Below are 21162 nucleotides of genomic sequence, written 5' to 3' on the forward strand. Positions count from 1 at the left end.
AAAATCAGATGATCCCACGTTGCAAGTGACGTGATGCAATCCCAATGCCCCAGTCCTCAGCAACATGGAAAGCTGTCAGACAAGGAGCCAAAAGCAAATACAAAATGCTGATGTTAATCATGTAGATTGAAGGCTGATACTGCTATTGAGTGGAGCAGACAAACCTTATAAGCTTAGATATCTGTCAGGAGAGAAGCAAATAACTTACTGTATGAAACGAGGCCTTTTAGGGAAGGCTGCTCACCCTTGCCAAGGCCATGGGGATAATGAAAATAGGACAGCTAAATTTAACAGCAAAATGACTTGTAAAAGAGTCACTTCTAACCTCCTCTCTGGTACTTGGAGTCAATAAAATGGTTATAGCATGGATTTAGCTAAAATACTTTCCATTGGGAGATAATAGGCATCTGCCATTTTATAATCTCTTGGAGCCATGTTGCAGCTGGAGAGTGGGGCCAGACCCTGTCTGGAGTGATATGGAGAGCAGAAAACCCCAGCCTGGAGCACCAACAGAGCCTGAATCTTCTCCTGGGCTGATACCAGCACCCAGCATGGGCACCCACTTGGCCACAGCATCCAAATGCTTGAAAAAACCACAGCCTAAACACCTGTGGGCTCACCCCTCTCCCACACCCACACCATCCCTGGGACTGCCACTCCTTAAATTACTTTATCAGAGGGAATTTAGTAAGTTTGCATAGGGATTGCTCACCTGTGTGGCCCTGCAGTGGTGCCAAGATGGTGCCAACACACCTCCCTGCCTCTGCCAGGTGGTTATCGAGGGACAGTGCCCTGCTTGGGCTGTTCAGACAGGGCAGTCACTGGCAGAGATGCTGAGATCATGGGGCTGTGATGCTTCCAGCTGTGGTGCAGGCACTGGGCTGTCCTGAGGCCAGGCTGGGATGTCTGTTTGCTGTGATAATAAATGCATTGCTCTAGCACCCAAATGAAAAATAAAGATAGAATTAAGAGGAAGAGGTTTTAATCAGCCTGCTGTGTAAGGTGCAGCCTGGGGGGTGTCCCATGACCCTCTGCACCAATTCCCACACATTGCTGAGACCTTGGGGATGGTTTTATCTTAGGTTCCCACAAACACCAGCTGGTGTGGTGCTGCCAATACACTCACAGCCATCTCCTCTGAATAACTTTTGTATCTCTTGGCTGCTTCCAAGCAGAGCAGGCAGGAGGCACTGGGGGTGCCCTGCCTGGAGTGATGAGGTGCAGGTGCTGCTGGAGGAGCAGTGGCAGCTTGAGTTCATCTGCAGCAGGTCATGGGCACTGAGGATGGGTTTGCCCAAGGGCACACAAAGCTGAACTGGACTTGACCTGAGCAGCGTGAAAACAAAGGAACAAAGGACCAAGTGGGACAACACAGGGACACACAAGTAGAGCTGGAAGTGTTCAAGGCCAGGTTGGATGAGACCTTGAGCAACCAGGTCTAGTGGAAGGTGTCCCTGACCAGGGGAGGGGGTTTGAACAAGATGCTCTTTAAGGCCCCTTCCAACCCAAACCATTCTGTGATTCTATGACTCTAAAACCAGGTTGAGATAAGGAAAATGAGCCCATCTAGCTCCACTGCCCACGGGAGAAGAAAATGAAAGCAGAAAGAGCAAATGAGGCTCTAAACCCCCTGTGTTTGTGTCTGAGATTGCAAAGACCTGGGCCAGATTTCCCAAACACTCTCCTGGGTCAGCTGGCATTGACTGATCTCCAGTGCCAGGCTTTGGCCTCATGCAGCATCTCCAGCTGGGCCAGATGCCAAGAGCACTGAGGGCTGGTGACCCTGCAAGGGTATCCCTGGCAGTGCTGTGCAGGGGTAGCACAGGTGCCCATCCATGGCTGTGAAAGGAACTCCTTCCCCCTGCCCATTAAACACACTCAGCCTGTGCTCGGGGCTGAGAGAAAAATGAAAAATCTGATATTTTTAAGGGGGACATTTGGAAATGCAAGTGCATCCTTGCTTTGAGCTGGGACAGGAACTGCTGGAGCACAAAGAGGGTTCTGAAAACCTCTGCATGGGGCTCAAGCCCACCCACACCAAGGCAAGCACTACTGTGGAAGGCACAAAAGCCACCAGGTACTTCCAGGCTCTCAGACATTGATGGGGGGGGAAAAGAAAATAGAAAAATAATAGATGAAGCTCATTATACAACCCAGACTCATGCTTGGCAGCGTCTAGCACGGAGCTCTGAATTTCAGCACAAAAATGTGCGGCACGCTGCAGATCCGTGGCTGAGGAGGAGTAACATGGAGGCAAAGTTTAAAATACAATGGTGGGTGCAGAGGGGACCTGCTGTGGTCAAGTTTGCCAAGAAGAGCCCCTGAGAGCTGCAGGCTTTTCCCAGTAATTTTGGCTGCCACAGCCCCCTTGCCTTCACCAGTTGCAGGAGGTGCTTACACTGCACCACTGGCAATGAGAAGGGGAGGGTGGAAAAAAATTGGCAGATGAGAGCAAGCAAGGTCCTCCAAAACAGCATGTTCAGTTTTCTTTCCAATTTTAACTTGTCCTTGACCTCTCTTCGCTCCTTCCCAGCAGGGCTGGCTGGGCTCTGTATTTGTCCCGTGCTGCAACGCCCTGGCACAAGATGTTTTTGGTGGTGCTCACCCCTCAGAAGTGGCATTTCCATCCCCAGTTGCTGGGACAACACATCTCCCTGGAAATACCTCAGTTTAGCTGATGCCAAAGCAAACATGAACCCGAGGTGCTGGGGGTATCAGTGTCAGTGGCCATTGTGGCCTCCAGAAATGTGGATGCACATCCAGTGTGGGGCTGGACCTGTGCCATGGGATACAGGCACCCTTGGGATTTTTTTGGTAGGGTGACATCTGTTTTCTGAATCATGCCTTCAAAAGACAAGTATAGCCCCAGGTGATGGTACCCAGGGGTCCAGGGACTGACACAACATCAGGTGGGGAATTTGGGGTGGTTTTGGCTTCACCACTGTGTCCTGAGACAGCATTTCTGGCATGGGGGACTGGCTTGAGGGTCACCTCCAGCCATGGCAGTGGTGCTCCTCTTGCTCTGACATCTGTCTGCACCAGCAAAGAGGAGGCCAAGCAATGGCCCTTTCCCAAAACCAACATGTGCCAGAGTATCCCATGTCCCTCTTTATAACCCCCCGTGGGTCACAAAGCTTTTGGCTTACCTTGTGCACCACCTTTGTCCTGCTCACAGCATTGGGAAGAAACACATGGGGCCACATCCCAGTGAAAAAGCACCAAGGGTAGATGTTGCCATGAACACAGATTTGCTCCAAAACAGGACCTGCAGCTGGATCAGGATTTTCTGCTTCAAACATCACCATGGGCAGAGCTCTGGGTGAGGCTGAGATGGAAACACATGGCCCCAAGCCCTATGCCATCCCCCCCAGAGGAGGCCAAGCTATTTAATTATTATTTATTTCACAATTATTTCTTGTAGAGGTTATTGCAGGGCTTATTTAAACCTCCCCTCCCAGCTGGGGGAGATAAGGTGATGACTATTCTGGATACAGTCAAAATTAGCACTGTTATTTGTATTCTCGTGCCCCAAGAGTGAATTTAAAAATTCCCAACAGTCGTATTATGCCACTCCGCTCATTTTGCCTTTGTCATCCCATGCCAGGCACAAGCTCAGCTCCATTTCTAGTTTGGCTCCTCTGAAAACCCACAAGAAATCCTGATCTGGTGAGCACAACTCCTTTTACGGCTGAAGAATGCCCTCAGGCACTCCCGTATGGCTCCATGGGCTCCCAAATATCCCCCAAATCAGCCACAAATGGGACAAGAAAAGAAAAAAACCCCAAAAAGGTAAAACAACAACAGCAAAATAGACACAAAACTCCCCAGTCATCCAGTAAAATTGCTTTTATTTCTGTAATTTTCTAAGTATAAAACAAATCAGCCCAATATTGTGTGAACAGAGTGGATTGTATGGATGTGACCACAAGGAGCCTTCCCACGTCTTCCCGGCACACCTGGCTATTTACAGTCAGACAAAGGACATGGTTTAGGAAGCAGTAATTTAGTGGAAAAATATCTCTCATATAATAAAATAGGAAACCTCATTTCTTTCAGTTCTGTCCCTCAGATAACACCCTCCCACCCCCCAAGATATAACAATTTACCTTTTACTATGAAGCACAATCTCAGAGATTTCTACATTTGGCTGTTCAGGCATCTCATATAAAAAAAAATCAGCATATTCCCAGACTGAAGCCACTGAGGGCACCTGCTGGCAGTTCAGTGGTTGCCCTCCTCTTGGTCCCAAGTGCCCATCACTCCAGGCACACACAGATTTTGGCTCATTTAATGCCCCACTCACACCAAAAGCTGAATGGCACCACAAGAACAGGTCCAGGGAGCACAATTTACCCTGTGTCTCCTCACTGCAGCCCTGCAAATCCTAACCCCAACTGTGCCAGACAAGATCTGCATGGGGTAAAGCCTTCTCCTAGCTCAGCACTCCCAGGCTGTCTCACCTGACAGAAAATGCCACTGCAGAAGTGGGAGGAAAAAGAGCTCAGATGGGACTGAATCTCTGGCATCATTTATACAAAGAGATGGCCAAGCCAGGTCTGGTCCAAAAACCACAGTAAATCTCAGGAGTTGGTAGTGGGGACTTGGGCGTGTTTGAGTTTCAGGAGTGATGTAATGCCAAGGTCACTGAAGCTCATGAACATCTCCCAGCCAGGGCCCCTGCACAGTTCAAATCATTCTTTGCTGAGTTTTGGTGGAGCAGGAGCCTGACTGGGAAGCAGTATTATCAACCTGATGTACAAAACAAAAGGACCAAAAATTAATGCTGAGTTTTCCTCTCTCTCCTCCTTCTGTCATCCACACCATGAACAGAAAGTCCAACTCAATCCCAGATCTGATGCTCCCACAGGAACAAAGGACCCCAGCCCCTCCATAGAGCCTGTACCTCCTCTGCCCTCCCAGTGCCTGGTGGTGCCATCCAGCCTTGGCTGAGCAGAGCATCACCAGAAACACACACACACAGGATGCTCACAGTGCCAAAACCCCAAACACACCAACACAAACCTCATCCAGCCCACACGACACAAATAAAATGCAGGATGCAGCACTTTGCTCTTTTTCCTTTTTCCAACGTGGGATCCCCATGGGATCACACACCACAGGGGGAAGAGCTCATCCAGCAATGACACAATGCCCCAAAACAGTAGAAAAGACTTTCCACCACAGCTGATCCCCCTGGTGCTCAGCCCAGGAACACAGGACCTTTCCCTCCCACCTTGGCTGTACCCCAGCACGGTGCTTGGCCCCTGAGGAAGGAGAATAAAGTGCTCATGGATAATCACAACCCCATGCTGCCATCCAGCACCTCCTCTGCCCTGCATCTTGTGGAGGATCTGTCACAGCAGCCCACCAATCCTAAAGGTCTTGCTGGAAAGACCTGAGTTTTATTTATAGACTTAGAATATGCCAGGCAGCACCATCAAAATAAAACTAAAAAGGAAATAATTTCTAACCTCTGCTGCCAAGAAAAGCAAGGATCCCAGAGGTTTTCCCCCAAGCTGCTTTTTAAAAAAAGCTTTAGGGCAAAACAGCCACCCAGTGTCCATCTCCCTTGTATTGCACAGTCAGATGCCTTGGTAAGACACAAGAGCCTATCCCAAAGTGATGGTTTTGACTCTGGGACCTCCAAGTTTACAAAAGAACATGTTCCAGCCTGTCAAAGCTCCCAGCATGCTGCTGCTGGCACACATGCAATAAATAACTACTCTGTGATCTGTCCAGACCTTTCACTGAAGAATAAAGGAAAACATACTTACATCTATGGATATTTTTCTACTTCATTAAGATGTTTGAAGTATAAGCCTCTGTAATCAAAAGTATGGAGTGAAACCTGTATTCCAAATAGTTAAAGGATGTGGGGAGAGACAAGAGATGTGGTCAACCATTCAAAAGGGGAAATGGGGATGTGTCAAAATGGTCCTTCCTAGCAAGGGAGCCACTTGCTCCAGGCAGCTCTAATGCAGATTACCTGGGCATTTTCTAGATACATCTGAAGGCTCACAATAGAAATAAAACACAATTTGCTGCTGCTGGAAAGAACAAGCTGGGACACAGCTCTGGTTTCTTGCCCACAATGGCTCAGGCTTTGGTAACTCACAACTGTGACCCAATGACTGCATGAACAGACTGACACTGCCTGGGCTTTCACACAAGAAACTTCTCCACACCACACACATTTGGGTTAAATTCATAATCCTCCAGCAGACATTAGGTCCAGGGAAAGCAGTGTAAGGTGGTGGATGGACCAAGCAGGTTCCTGCAGGCACAAGGGACCAGGGAGATGCCACTGGGCAGCTGCAGGCCCTGCTGGACCCTCCAGACAGGGCTGGGATGCTCTGAATCCAGCCCAGCTTCTCCCAAACTGGATGTTAACCTCAGAGAAACAGAGAAGCTGCCTCCTCTGATGTCACTGATTGAAACTGGACTGAATTCCCACTGGCTGTTTTTCTGCACAGAACAATGGAGATGGACTCAATCATCTTGGATGTCTTTCCCAACTTAAACAATTCTTTAGTTCTGTGACCTGTACTAAAACAAGGTGAAATCCACCCTTTTGAGGAAAGGCAAATCACATGTCTACAGCATTAGTCTTACTGAAGCCTTTTTTTGAAGGCTTATACAGTACCTGGGTCATGTCCTGGTCCTCTACACCAGGGTGGGTCTCATCCATGGTGAAAATCTTTGAAGAGGAATTGGTTATCCCATGGGATCAACTGATTAAATCATTTTGACAGAACACATTTGAAAAATAAAACTTCTTCAAGACAAAGTATAATAAGATTTTAAAAAATCAGCAACAATTTTCTAACGACAGAGTATCTATAAAGATCTTTTTAAAGAGCTCCATATTAAAATTTCTTGAATACATTATATATTAAATACAGTAACAACATTTCATGCAAGGTTTTCTGTACAATAAATCAGCTCAGTAGTATAACAATTCTGTACATTCCCATTGGTCTGGGGGCTCTGCTCATCTTCAATGCTGGTGATGGAGAAAAGAAAGGAGGGATGATATTTGGCACCTACGGTATGGAAAGAGAGATGGTCCTGCCCAGATGATGCAGAAAAACACTGGAAGCTTTGAAAAGGCAAAAAGTAGAAGAGGAAACCCAACAGCATAGGAGCAAATGCTGTCCCAGACCCTGGCTCTAGTGCTGTTGCTGGAATGTAAGAGAAAGGAAAGCTACAGGCTCTGGCTAACTGAATATCATCAGGATGGATCCTAGGGGACCATGTGGAAAACAGGAGGGAGGATTTGGAGAGCTGGAGAAGAGACCACCCACTATCAGCTTCTCAAGTGATGCAGCTCAATGGAGAAAGATAAATTCAATGGATCCCAAAATCCACTCCTGATCTACAAATCCTCACTGAAGACTGTCTGACTCCCGCTGCGGAAAAAATCCCCAGAGGGCAAGGTAAAGTTGGTGCCTTACAAAAAGGGATGCCACAACAAACACCACTCACAGAAAACCACGTTATGTACAAGCATACATTCATTGCCATCGTGATCCCTTGGCAGGGATGCCCTGTGCAAGTCAGTGATGGTCTCCAAAGCAGAGCACATCGAGTCATGGATGTGCTCCTACAAACTTAAGCTGTACTACTGCTGGGGAAATAGTTCAAAATTCACTGAGGAAAGAAAGTGTGACCAGGAAGGAGTGGTGGACATGAGGAATGCAAGGTGGGCATCCCCTTGCTTTTCTTTACATGGCTGCCCCTCCAAGGAGAAGGACTGCCTTATATAGTGCAGATGGGTTCTAGCAAGATGCCAGATGGAGAACAGACAAGCCTTCATCATGCTTTGGTGCTGGATGAGCCTGAGAAGGTGCTGGGCTTTCCATAATGCAGGGATCAAACAGGACAGCGTGATAAACAAGGAGAACTTCACCTTCCACCACATGCACCTGACCTCGAGGTATAAACACACCTCCAGGGGATTCACACCAGTGTTGGACACACTCTGAAGCTATGCCCAGCTGCTGCAGCCACTGGAGCAGAGCACAGCAGCAGCAACACTATGGGCATCATCCAGGCTCAACAGCACAGCCCCCTCTCCTCTCTCCCTGCCCTCACTCACTGCCAAGCCCTTCCCAGCCCCTGAAGCTGCCTTGTGCATGCATCCCATCCCACTGAGGGATGTGGCCTCAAATCCAGACTTCATGCCTTAATCTCTCATGAAGGCCACCTTGCCCGTGCTCACTCATTTAGGGTGAAAATTTCAAAGAGGGTCTCAAATTTGGCAAAAACAAAATCCCAAGGAACCACATTACAATGACTCAGATCCACACAGCTCCATCCCCAAACTCTAGGCCAGCTGTCCAGTAATTGCACTCATATGTACAGGAAAAAGAAAGCTACAGAACAAAACAAAAATCAGGATTTTTTTCTTTTCGACGATTCACCCGCATTTGTCTGAGAGTCGGACACATGCATGTCCTGCTGGCTTTAGCGATGGTCACGCATGCAAGACTTCAGTCCCAGTGACAAGTTAGGGATCCTCTAGTTCAGAGCTGCCCTCAGGTCGTTCATTTCTTGTCCTCTTCTCCTGAAAGGAAGGGAAAAAGAGAGAAATAAAAGTATTGGTGAGGGTTCAAAAGCAAACCAGCTCCATGGTTTTGTTACCAAGAGTGGTTGCTCCTGGGTTGATCCCAGAAGGAACCTGGGATCCTGTCTGCACAGAGTTGGCCTGACTGCAGCTGTGGCAGGTCAGGCTGTGTGAGGAGGAGGAGGATGCTGGTCCCTGGGTGAAGAAGGTCTCTGCAAGAGTTAGGAAAAGGGATGAATTCACAGAATTCACAGAATCACTGGGTTGGAAGAGACCTTCAAGATCATCAAGTCCAACCCAGCCCCAACAGCTCAACTCAACCCTGGCCCCCCGTGCCACATCCAGGCTTTGTTAAACACCCCCAGGGATGGGAACTCCACCACCTCCCCGGGCAGACCATTCCAATTTTTTATCACTCTTTCTGTAAAAACTTTTCCCTAACATCCAACCTGAGGTGGAGCCATGTGGGAAGGCGAGTAGGCAGGATCCCTCCTTACTGCTCCCAGTGAGGCATTATGCAGGGAAAAGCAGTGGCTCAAGAGGAGGAAGCTCACTGCATCCTCACACCCACCCCAGAGCCCCAGCCCTGCTGCAGCCAGAGACATGGACACTGCTCCATGGGCTCACACCACTTACACACACTGCCCATGTGCCACACCCATAAATACCCTCAAAACAATGAGCAAGGACCAACCTTCTCATCACAGCCACTGTGCCAGGGCTGCCCTCCCACCTTCTCCCTCCCTCCAGATGGATGGGGTTGGACAGGGAAGGTAACAGGCAACAAATGGCCTGTAGGAAAGTGATGGTATCCAGCTCAAACTCCATGTGAGCAGCCTCAAAATCCCTGCCACAACTTGACTTACAACAACTACATCCCAAGTTTTCAAGCAGTTGACAGGAGTGTCCCTGATCCCTGAGGCAGCAGCTGCCCTCCAGCCTGGGGTAGCTTGGTTTACTCAGAACACATATTTTTCCTTAAAAAAAAACCCACCCAGAAGCAGCACTTGCTAAGGAGAGTTAGAAAAATCCCTTATCATGAATCTTCTGACTGTATTTCTCTCTCTTTCATCACTGCACACATCACAAAATACATCTCACTGGGGACTGCTGTTCCTGTGCTCTTGATAAATAAGGGTCCTGCCCGGGGTTACCCGTGGGGCTCCGTGCCTGCTGCCAGCCCTGGTGCCGACAGCTTTCAGGGGAATTAATAAATAACAGGCAAGACAGAGTGAAAAGGCTTTTTTGCAACTTCTGCCAATTTTTTTTTCCAGTGCTGGCTGCAGAGCCCAGCCCTTGTGTGCTGGGATAAAGTGGTTTGCTGTGATGGCAGCATCCCTCTGGGTGACACTGCAGGCTTTGGTGTAAGGCAGGGATGCTGGCAAGTGCACTGTACTAAATATCATTGCAATAATCAAAATTCATCTCCTCCCCACTGCAGCAGCCTCTCCTCCAGCAGCTGAACAGTCCCCACTGAGTGACACACCAGTGGTAATTTGCCAACCAAGGCACTTCCCCTAAACACATCACCCCATGGCTGTGCAAACAGGGAGGAGGATGCCACGGCCTGTGGCAGGCAGGGACAGGAAGGGGACATGGCTGCAGAGTTCAACCACAGTGGATGCTCTTCAAAAAGTTGCTCTCCGGTCTCTAAAGTAACACAATCCTGGCATGGAGTGAGTCAGGTGTTTCCATGAGCTCTGCAACCAGCCAAGGTCCAGCTCCCACATATGCAGGTGTCCATCTGTCCTTCCCTCACACAGGTGACAGGAGCAGGGGGGATGCAGGACCTGTTTGCAGGGATGGATCCCTCTGGATGCTGCCTCACACCAGGGGTGTCCCAGCCCTCCAGCACTTGCAAACAAGCAACTGAACAATGTGAGCTCAGCTCCTCCAAGCTCTGCTCCCCACAGACAGCTGAGGCTTTTGGGGAGGTTTTTCCTTACTGCTTTTGACTTTCCTCAACGTGTTCCCGTAAAAGGTGCTGCTGGAGGGATGCAGGCTCCCACTGCCAGCCCAGATCACCCCCTTCACCAAGGGAAATGCTGCAGCCCTTGTAGCTCTGAAAACTGAACATCTTCCCCATCACAGCAGGGCACCCTGAGCTTCAGCTGAGACCCCAGACCCCAGGAGAAAACCAAAAGGGAAATTGTCCTCCCATCCCTTAGCAATACCAGGGCAGCAACACTGGCAGCTTCCCTCTGCTCTTCCATTTCTAAAGCATGACACACAGACATGAAAAACAGGAGAGAGGGGGAAATAAAAAGCGAGGCAGCAGAACTGTAAAATCCTGTGTGGAGATTCCAGCCCTGGAAGGTGCAGCAGTGCTCTCCTGCAGAGCATCCCACAGCTCCAGGGAATGCTTGGCCCACGGGGACACATTCCTCTGCCAGCACCCAGCCAAGGTAGCTCCAGGCACAGATTTCCCTACAAGGGCAGGCGCTCGCTCCCGCTCTGCCGTGCCAGGAGAGGGATGCCTGCCCCTGCCTCCTCTGCAGGAACACGGGCAGCTGCAGCAGCTCCTGGGCTCCTGGGGCACTTCCAGGAGCTTCCCTCAGACCCAGGTGCAGGTGCATGGGGGAAAATGAGGGTGAACAGCTCCTTTTTGCTATATGCTTGAGGGTTTGTTTTTTTTTTTGTGTTGGGACATGGAGATTTTGGTCCCTGCAAATTTTGGGCTGTCTCAGATGCAGAGCTGTGTCTGCCCCTGGCAAGGGAGTGTGATTCACTTGTCACTGCACTGCCACCTCTGCCAGCCACTCTCCTCTGGGAGGATGTTGAAGCCTAAATCTGATGCCAGCTCTGCAGAGAGGTGCCCAAAGCTCCCTCAGTGGTGGAGATGCTCACCCCAGGGAGCAACTTCACCTGCACATCAGCTGCAGTGGCAGGAGACTGCAGGGCACGGTGCTGCCAAGGGAGAGGGAACAGGAACAGGGTGGGGTGGCCACCATACTGCACCTCCTGCAAAATGAGGTGCTGTCCTCACTGGGCACAAGGACAAACAGCTGCCTAAATGCTGATCTGCCACAAAAGACACCAAGTCAATTCCTGTGCATCCAAACTCCTGATTTTCAGTGGCCCTGCAGCTGTCAGGGCAGGCACATAGCTGTGCTGCAGAAAACACCTGCTTTGTGATTTTGCCCCTGCTTTTACCACAGCACAGGTGAGAAATGGTGATGCTCAGCACCCAGACAGGGCTTGCTGCTGAACGTGCTGAGAGCAACCACAGCAGAGCTCCAACACCTGTGAGGGGTTTGCCTTGAAATGGTGAACAGGAGGAGGTGCAGGGTGGCCTCAGCAGTGGGCTGATGGTGCACAGAGGAACATGAGCCCTGGGGTTATCTCAGTGTCCTCCCTATATTTGGTACTTCTTGAGAACCACTTAGAAAAGAGACAAAGAGACTTTTGCAAGGCTTTGGCACAGATGCCTGGAAAGCTTCCCCCTGCATGCCACAGGATTCTGAGAGAACAAACACTTGAATGCATAGAGCATGGAAAATATCAAAGATACTACAGCAAGAGATCCCTGAGGGTGGTGAGCCCCTGTGAGCCTGTCAGTGTGTGACAGAGCCCTGAGAACATCTCCATGCTCCTGAGCAGAACATCTGCAGCTCACACAAAGCCAACATCAGCCATGCACATTCTCTCACTCTCACATTCACATCACCTCCCAAAACTGAGACAGCAGAAACCTCAGAGGGGCCAGAGAGGAATGAAGGCAGCCAGATATGCAAAGGATGTGAGATGAAAGGCTGGATGTGAGCAGAGTGATGGGGAAAGGAATGAAAAGCACTGAGACCACAGTGAGAACTGAAGAGTCTCAGCTTTCTGCCACTTCAAGGACAAAGGAAATCCAGCACAATGGAAACACAACTTATCTAAATCTCACCAAAGGAGAAACTTTTCCATGCAATTCCTGAATCAGCAGAACTCACAGCCATACATTTGCATTCCTCAGCTGAACACCCTTGGCCATCCCTTGGAAGGTCCCATGCTGGAGACCATTCCCAAGCCCTATCTTATACAGGCCAAGTGCTACCCTGGCTCCTGGCCAAAACTGCCATCAAACAGCTACTTCACAGGCTTGCTAGGCCTTATTTTGAAGCAAAACACAGAGACCACTGTGGGAAAGGAGATCCTGTCTGGGAAGAGTCTCTTGGCTCTATTATTGTATCTCCGGTCTATATCTAAGCCATGTTCACCCAGACACATTCCAAGCAGGTCCCCAGCACAAAGAATCAAGACTCTGAAGGAAGCACAGGGATGCAGCATTCAGGAATGAGACAGGTAAGGAAGCCAACCCTTGCTCTGGAGTCTTGCAGGTATTCAACTGGTGCTCCCCGCTCCACTTGGGTCTTACTGTCCTGAGAATGCCTGGTAAAAAAAAATCACAAGACCACACATAAAAGTGGCTTTTGGAGGTTTTTTCCTTTGCTTTTCAAAGGCCAGAGGAATCAGGAAGATGAAGAGCTTCAATTGCTTCTTTCAAGTGTGATGATTGAAGCGTGGTGATTTTGCCACACAGCCGTGATAGAAGAGCTGCATGGGAAACCCTGGATCCATGAGACAGAGCAACCTGTGAGCATCAGCAGCATCATGGCTGTGGGGATGAGGGAAGCTCAGAGCACCTGAAACATTGGGAGTGTGCCATGGGAGGAGAAAACTGAGCTGCTGGGATGGCACTTGAGAGGATCATGTGCCTACCAGAAACCTCGCTGTGCTTGGAGCTGTGCAGGCAGAGCCAAAGAAAAGCACTTCCTCCAGCAGTGCTGAGATTTTACAGAGAAATACAAAGTGTGGGAGAAAGACAGACTCAGCCTCAGACTAGAGATTGTGAAGGGAGGACCAAGGGCATGCATGGGATTAACAGCTCTCCTATACCCCAGCCTGGTGCCATGCTGTAGAATTGTTGCTACAGGCCAGTAATCATGGGATAAAACAGACCTGGGTGTCTGATGAGAGATGAAACAATTCAATAAAAACAGGCTAGAAACAATTTCTATCTGGTTTGTAAAAACAGGAGCCCTGCATGTCTGTTTGTCTGAGCAATTGCTGAGTTTCTGCATCAGCTCAACACAGGAGGAAAGGCTGACATGAGCACCACCTGCACACCAGGACACACTGATGGGGAAGGAGATCTGTTTGTGACCATTTCCTGCCTGCAATACTTTCCCATCCCATATTTCCAGGTACTTACAAAGCCCTGCTCCATGAGAAACCAAACACAGCTGTTACAGTGCCCCAGAGCCCTCCTTGACAGGGCTGGCCAGACCTGCCTTCAGCCTGGAAAGGCAAGAGTGGCTTTGCACAGATTTTCTGGGTTGTTAATACAGGGTGAAGTGAAAAAGAGGGGTTTGCTATGACACAGGTTGCCTAAGGAGTGAAAAGATGGTTTGAGCAAGGTGATGGTGTGGAAGGAAATCCAGTCCTCACACTCAGATTGTTCATCTGCCCTCAGAGCTTCCCTAAGCAAGGACAGTGCCCTTCCTGCCCTTCTTCTCCCTGCTATCACTGTCAGGGCAAGCTCACCCCAAAAAATGAATAAATAAATCCTGTTTTCTGGAGGGGGGCCACCCCTGTGGCAGGCACAGCACTACTCAGCAGCCCTGGGCAGGCACCACTGGGAAAACCTGTGGGCTTAACTCAGTGCTGAGATAACCCCCACAGCAACATCTTTTGCAAGAAAGGAAAGAAAAGATGATATCATCTCTTTGGAGGGCTGCCCAAAGACATGCTGTGATTTACAGCATGGAGCCCAGGAGCTCACAGGAACTGCTGCATCAGTGTCACAGGAGCTGCTTCTCCTCTGGTGGTGCCAAGGGCTGCATCCTGAGAGGGGCTGGCCAAGGGAAGCCACTTTAAAACCAGTTTATAAGGTGTTCAGCGCTCAGTGGATCTCAGCATAGAAGCTGCCAACACAAAATAAGGATGGACAGAGAGGGGTGGAAATCTGAGAGGAAAAAAGAAAGGTTTCCTGTTACAAATCAGTGTTTGATTTGTTTTGCTTCATAAGCAAAGGGATCCAGTTCCTGGAGGCTTGAGAGGAGTTGAATTAATAACCTGTGGCAGGTTATCTAATGCTCCAGCTCCAAAGGGAGCATTTCAAGCAGATGCAATCACCAAGCGCTCTGCCAGGCGTGGCACCAGGAAGGAAGGGAGCAGGAGAAGCCCCTTTGCACAGCAAAGGTGGGTGAACATGCAGGTGCAGACATCACATGAGCAGAGGAGGTGAGTGAGGGGTCCACAAGACCCCCAGGAACCCCAAGCAAAGTGCCACCCTAACCCAGGGGGGTGCATACCATGCTCACCATCCAGGTGGTTGCGGGAAAGGTACTTGAGTCCTTCATCCAGCAGGATCACAGGCAGGGAGATCTTCATCACAACCACCCACTGTGGCCAGCTCAGGGGGGTCACCTGGAAGATGAGCTGCAGGGTGGAAAGGATTGGATATGTCACTAGGGAAGCAGGTGGGACATTTTGTTGTTTTAAGGATCACATTGTTGTATGGCAAAGGTTGAGAGAGGGTCACCACAGAGAGGTACAAAGAGGGAGGATCCAGACAGCCCAAAGAGGAGGACTTCTTCAAGGTCTGTCATGAGCCAAGGTGGGTCTTGGCCAAGATTAGTGAAAAATTATAGTCTTCACCTCTCCTGCAGATGGGGAAAGTGAGGCACAAGGTAGGACTGTGTGTTTATGTGGTCACAGGTGCTCAGCAGGTGACAAGGGACAAAGCAACCTCCTGGGTACAGAAACACACTTCATCTTAAGCACTTTTGGGCAACAACCAAGGCATCCCCAACCTTGCAAAGGAAGGAGACAACTCCTAAAGGGCTGAACCACTTTCTAGGCATATCTAGAGCCTTTGCATTGCCCATAGGGAGAGTTTGCACTCCTGGCTCATGGGACAGAATGACTCCTGTTTTCCATGCTGGGTTGAGCCATGGGACCTGGCCCTGAGGGCTCATTCTGGGAACAGCCATCCCAGAAGTTTCCCAACCCAAAGATTGCTCCAGGGATGTCCTTGTCCACAGAAGGCAGAGGGAGGTGACAGAGGGTACTCACAGGCATGGGCTTGACATAGAGGATGAGGAAGTGCAGAGCCATGGACATGATGATGGCCCCCAGCAGCCAGATGTTGAGCCAGGGTGGCATCCGCAGCAGCGACTGGTTCTCAGAGACACTGTGAAAGTGAGGGGACAACGTTAGCCCCAGAAACCTCCCCCCATCTGCCCATGCTGGCAATTTCATTTCCCTCCAACAAGGCCATATGCTATATCCTTTCTTTTCCAGGCTGTTCATCTCCAGGCTTTGCTGCAAACTGGATGTGGATAGAACCAGCAATGCACGGATTAGGGCTGATCATTAAGGACCAAATCACTAATGAGTGCAGATCCAGTCCTTCCTTCACTGCTCCCAGCCACAGCACACTGCCTTGGAGGAGTTCCTCTATGGAGAACCCAGTGCTCCCCTGTGAGGATGCTCTGAACGGCTCTGCTAGGCCAAAGCAAAGCCCTCAGCCCACCCACAGACACTCAAAGAGACAAAATCAGTCACACACAGAGCAAGGAGAGCAGCCCTGTGGGCAGCACACCTGTTCAGAGCATTGCACATTTCGATTGTCACCAGCACAGACAGAGCCATCGTCGTTGGGTATCGCGACTCAAAGATCTCACAGTCAATTCCTTCAAAGATGGGGTTGTCCTCAGTGCACCTCATGAAGTTCCTCTGTCAGCACAGGAAACTGCTGGTAAATACATGGCAGAGCAGCAGGAAAGGCAGGAGAGAGGAGGAAGAGTCGGCTGGTTGGGGGGCAGGTGATGAACTGGGTTGCTGTTAAATATCTCAGGGGTCAGAGCAACCAATAAAGTGCCTGCAGTGACCCAGCTTCTCTTGGGGTTGGGCTTTAGGGGTATGGCTGGACAGTGCCTTTGAGGCTCTCAGGTGCAGTTAGGAAGGAGTTTGAGCACACACATGTCTCCATCAGAAATCCACCTTGCATTGCACATGCCATTGGGATGTGATGGCACCTGCTTTCCCCCTGCCCTGCAGTTATCACATTAGCTAAAATAACATAATGGGAGAATGTAATGTAATGTGCCTCCCTTGCAATATGGGATGAGGCACAGAAGCTACTTTCAGCTTCTCTGAATCTTTCTGAATCTGAAACTTTCACTACCATGCTGGTGGCTGGCAGAAGCAAGGCTGGAAACAGCCCAAGGGAGAGAATTCACTTCTGTTTTAAACTACTGCCCTCTCCACTAGGAATTCAGGAATGCTAAAACCAACACAGAGGAAAGATGGATGAAAGACCCCAGGACATGAATGCACCCCCTCACCCATCTCTGCAGCTGGCAGCCTGTTCCCCTCCTGACTCACCAGCTGATGGAAGGAGACCTGCGGGCCCTCGGCATCGTACAGGAACCACCAGGTCGCTGCTCCCACCGTGGCCAGGCCCACGTACACTGTGGCCAAGAGAGACACCCTTACCCCAGCACCAGACAGGGACCCCTGTTGTGTTGTGATTTCAGGGTTTACCTCAGAACCTGGGTCCCTCCCCTGATAATTCCCTCCCAGGTGTGTCACTCACCTCTCCTTTCCCTCCCAGCACTGTCTGTCAGTCCTGGCATTCCAGAAGGGCATTGAGTGATTGGCAGATTCAAAGGATGCCCTCTACCCCTGGGGGGCATTGGGCCATCCAGGTGTCCTTTGTCCCTTTGTCCGTCCCCTCCTGTCCCTGCTTGGTGGCTCCCTGGCCCTTCCCTGCCCCTCTCCCCGGGGTTCAAAGGAGCAGCAGCCACGGGCTCAGGGAGTTCTGTTGGAGCTGGTGCTGCATTCAGAGGCCTGAGGGCCAGAATAAAGCTCTGGATCCAAACCCTCCATCAGAACCGACTCCTTTCCTTCACCATCGCCTCAAAGCTTCTCCAGCAGAGGGAAACCCAAGGAGCAGCCCCTGTTATGGGGGAAGCTCCATCCCAGCACCACCAGAGCCCCTGCAGGCCTGGACTTGTCCCCACGTGCCCAGCTGCAGCACCCAGCCAGCCAAAAGTGTCTGTGGGGTGAAACACCACACACCCAGCCAGCCAAAAGTGTCTGTGGGGTGAAACACCACACACCCAGGCAGCCAAAAGTGTCTGTGGCGTGAAACACCACACACCCAGCCAGCCAAAAGTGTCTGTGGGGTGAAACACCACAGTGCTGCTGCTTGGTTCAGCAGGAGGGCCACACAAGCTCAGGCATGTCCCATCCAGCTATATTGGTAATATTCCAATAGACCCCAGCCCAGGAGAGCCCAGGACACCCTGACACACCCACCCACCCAGCAGCACCCACCTCCCACAGCCAGGTAGCGGAAGAAGAGCCAGCCACTGATGAGGGGCTCCTTGGGGTTGCGGGGCTGCTTGTCCATGATGTCCAGGTCGGGGGGGTTGAAGCCCAGCGCCGTGGCCGGCAGCCCGTCCGTCACCAGGTTCACCCACAGCAGCTGCACTGGGATGAGGGCCTCAGGCAAGCCCAGGATGGCTGTCAGGAAAATACTGCAGCAAAATAAAAAGAGAGATGTGAAATTAGACAAGCTCTGGGCAGCCATGGTTCTGTGTCATGCAAGGGGGAGAGAGCATCTGGATCCAAAGCCTCAAACTGCATATTCACCCCAAGTCCTGCAGACAAACCCACAGCCCCTGACAAGGAACCTGAAGCCCAGCACTGAATTTTGCAGCTAAAATTTGTTTCTGTTGCTATAAAAATTTGCTTTGCAGTTGTAACCCAACAATTTATGTCCCCAGGCCACAAAGGCTCCCATTCCCAGCATAAACAGCCATGCTGAAATGCAAGGGGCAAAGGATGCCCAAATGATCCCAAGGTTGGTTGTGCTGATGTTGCCGAGGACTGGGAGGGATGGGCAGGGAGAGGGACAGCTGTGACTGGGTGACAGCAGCCTGTGCACAAATATCTGCACCCAGATCAGGCACTTGCATGAGCTTAAATAGGCAATACTCTGACAAAACAGGTCCTGCAGCATGGCAGGATTGTAAAACTACAAAAAAAAAAATCTCACTGCCCTTGGGGAATGGGACATGGTGCCAGTCTGGGCACTACATGCTGCTGCCTGCCCCAGGTCACCTGCCCCAGGGGATGTGTCCCCACACTGCAGCCTGGTGCCCGCTGTGGGAGGCTCTCACCAAACGACCTCCCCGACGTTGGAGGAGATGAGATAGCGGATGAACTGCTTCATGTTGCTGTAGATGGCTCTGCCCTCCTCCACGGCCGACACGATGGTGGAGAAGTTGTCATCAGAGAGCACCATCTCAGCAGCTGACTTGGCAACGGCCGTGCCCGACCCCATGGCGATGCCAATCTCTGCCTTCTTCAGCGCCGGAGCGTCATTGACACCATCACCTGTCTGCACACAGCCGGGGTCAGCGTGCAAGGGATTGTGCTGTGCTGTGATGTCATGGTTTGCCCCAGATACCCCAGGTTTCTCCCTGAAGATTCCTTCCCCAGGTGTGTCAATCACCTCTCCTTTCCACACCCTCACCCCTGCTGAGCACTGTCTGTCAGTCCTGGCATTCCAGAAGGGCACTGAGTGATTGGCAGACTCAAAGGATGCCCTCTACCCCTGGGGGCCATTGGCCCATCCAGGTGTCCTTTGTCCCTCCCCTCCTGTCCCTGCTTGGTGGCTCCCTGCCCCTTCCCTGCCCCTCTCCCCGGGGTTCAAAGGAGCAGCAGCCACGGGCTCAGGGAGTTCTGTTGGAGCTGGTGCTGCATTCAGAGGCCTGAGGGCCAGAATAAAGCTCTGGATCCAAACCCTCCATCAGAACCGACTCCTTTCCTTCACCATCGCCTTAAAGCTTCTCCAGCAGAGGGAAACCCAAGGAGCAGACCCTGTTATGGGGGAAAGCTCCATCCTGCAGCCACCAGAGCTCCTGCAGGCCTGGACTTGTCCCCACGTGCCAGCTGCAGCCCCCAGCCAGCCAAAAGTGTCTGTGGGGTGAAACACCACATACCCAGGCAGCCAAAAGTGTCTGTGGGGTGAAACACCACACACCCAGCCAGCCAAGAGTGTCTGTGGGGTGAAACACCACACACCCAGGCAGCCCAAAGTGTCTGTGGGGTGAAACACCACACACCCAGCCAGCCAAAAGTGTCTGTGGGGTGAAACACCACACACCCAGCCAGCCAAAAGTGTCTGTGGCGTGAAACACCACAGTGCCGCTGTTTGGTTCAGCACCAAGGGCCAGACAAGCTCAGGCACATCCTGTCTGGCTAGATTGGTGTTTACTCCAGTAGGACTGAACAGGGTGGGGAGGAGGGGACAGGGCCTGGCAGGGTGTCCCTGAGGGCTCACCATGGCCGTGATCTCGTTGAAGGACTGCAGGTACTCCACGATGCGGGACTTGTGTGCGGGCTCCACACGGGCGAAGCATCGCGCCTCACGGCACGCCTGGCGCTGCGCCTCGGGGGGCAGCTCGTCGAACTCCCGGCCCGTGTAGGCCCTGCCAGACACGTCCTCGCTCTCGGAGAAGATCCCGATCCGGCGGCAGATGGCCACTGCCGTGCCCTTGTTGTCTCCGGTGATCATGATGACGCGGATGCCGGCCTTGCGGCACATCTCGATGGACGAGGTGACCTCTTTGCGGGGAGGGTCCAGCATCCCCACGCAGCCCACAAAGGTCAGGTTGTTCTGGGGGGGAGGAACACACCCCAGACCTATGTTAACCCCTGGGATGCATCCACTTCCCTCCCTGCTGTGAAACCACCCTGGACTTCACAGGGATTTCCCCTGGGAAGAAACTTCCAAGAGGTTTCTGGAATTTATGCTATAAATAGGTAGGAGTTTATGGAATTCCAACACACCCCCTATAGCAAGCCCCACCACCACAACCAACCCTATCCCGAGGCCATAACCAGCAACACCCCAGTTAGCCCAGGCTTCTGGGTAAGGATCTGCCACCAACAACACTGAATAAACAAACACTACCAACATCACCCCTAAATAAACCATAACAAGCACCAAAGACACAAAGGAAACCCCCAAACTTACCATCCAACCACACCCTGCAACCGCCGCTACAACCAGCCCCAGCACCCCGTAATAAGGGGAGGGGTTGGACGCAACTGCCAACCCCCCTAAAACAAAGCACAACCCTAAAAATAAAACAAATTCTATCATAAATTCCTACCTATGGAATTCTGGGGCAGTGTTGAAGATTGCAATGCGAGATGTTTTCTATCTGTATGGCAGATTATCTTTTGTCAAGTGGGCAGTTTGCCTTATCTCTCTCTTTGAGTGACCACATTCACACCTCCCTCAGGAGGGGACATCTGCTGATAACAGCTACTGAATGTCACTGCATGGCTGATAAGAACTACAGCATCCCATTGGGAGATGTGAGCCCAGAGGGAGGAGCCAAGCATTCTTATCCAGATATAATCCAGAGGTTTTTGAGACACCAGCATGACTTTCTCCACAGGATTCCCCAGAGGAACAGCAGCTGCCTCTCCTTCCACTGGATCTTCAGAGGCAGAATTCATCCTTCTCTACAGGACCCCCTTGCTCCAACAGAACCACCCCTGACACTGCAGGAGGGCTGAGCCAC

At 51.1% G+C, this 21162-nt stretch overlaps 1 protein-coding gene across 3 annotated transcripts in view; it reads right to left on the minus strand.

The window, feature by feature from the left end:
• Positions 1–3831: 3831 nt before the first annotated feature.
• Positions 3832–21162, minus strand: part of ATP2A3 (ATPase sarcoplasmic/endoplasmic reticulum Ca2+ transporting 3) — a 60848-nt gene continuing 43517 nt past the window's right edge. The window contains exons 14-22 of one of the 3 annotated variants that reach the window (XM_054646731.2): positions 19911–20246; positions 18745–18965; positions 17897–18099; positions 16943–17028; positions 16158–16291; positions 15629–15746; positions 14875–14992; positions 12868–12940; positions 3832–8566 (exon numbers count right to left, since the gene is read on the minus strand). In XM_054646731.2, coding sequence (XP_054502706.1) covers positions 8521–8566; positions 12868–12940; positions 14875–14992; positions 15629–15746; positions 16158–16291; positions 16943–17028; positions 17897–18099; positions 18745–18965; positions 19911–20246 — 1335 coding nt within the window. In that variant the 3' untranslated portion in view covers positions 3832–8520. Of the gene's footprint in view, positions 8567–12867; positions 12941–14870; positions 14993–15628; positions 15747–16157; positions 16292–16942; positions 17029–17896; positions 18100–18744; positions 18966–19910; positions 20247–21162 lie in introns of all 3 variants that reach the window. The other 2 variants (XM_077188807.1, XM_054646733.2) reach the window with 2 other exon arrangements.

This window comes from Agelaius phoeniceus, chromosome 20 (assembly GCF_051311805.1).
Source record: "Agelaius phoeniceus isolate bAgePho1 chromosome 20, bAgePho1.hap1, whole genome shotgun sequence".
Lineage (NCBI taxonomy): Eukaryota > Metazoa > Chordata > Aves > Passeriformes > Icteridae > Agelaius > Agelaius phoeniceus.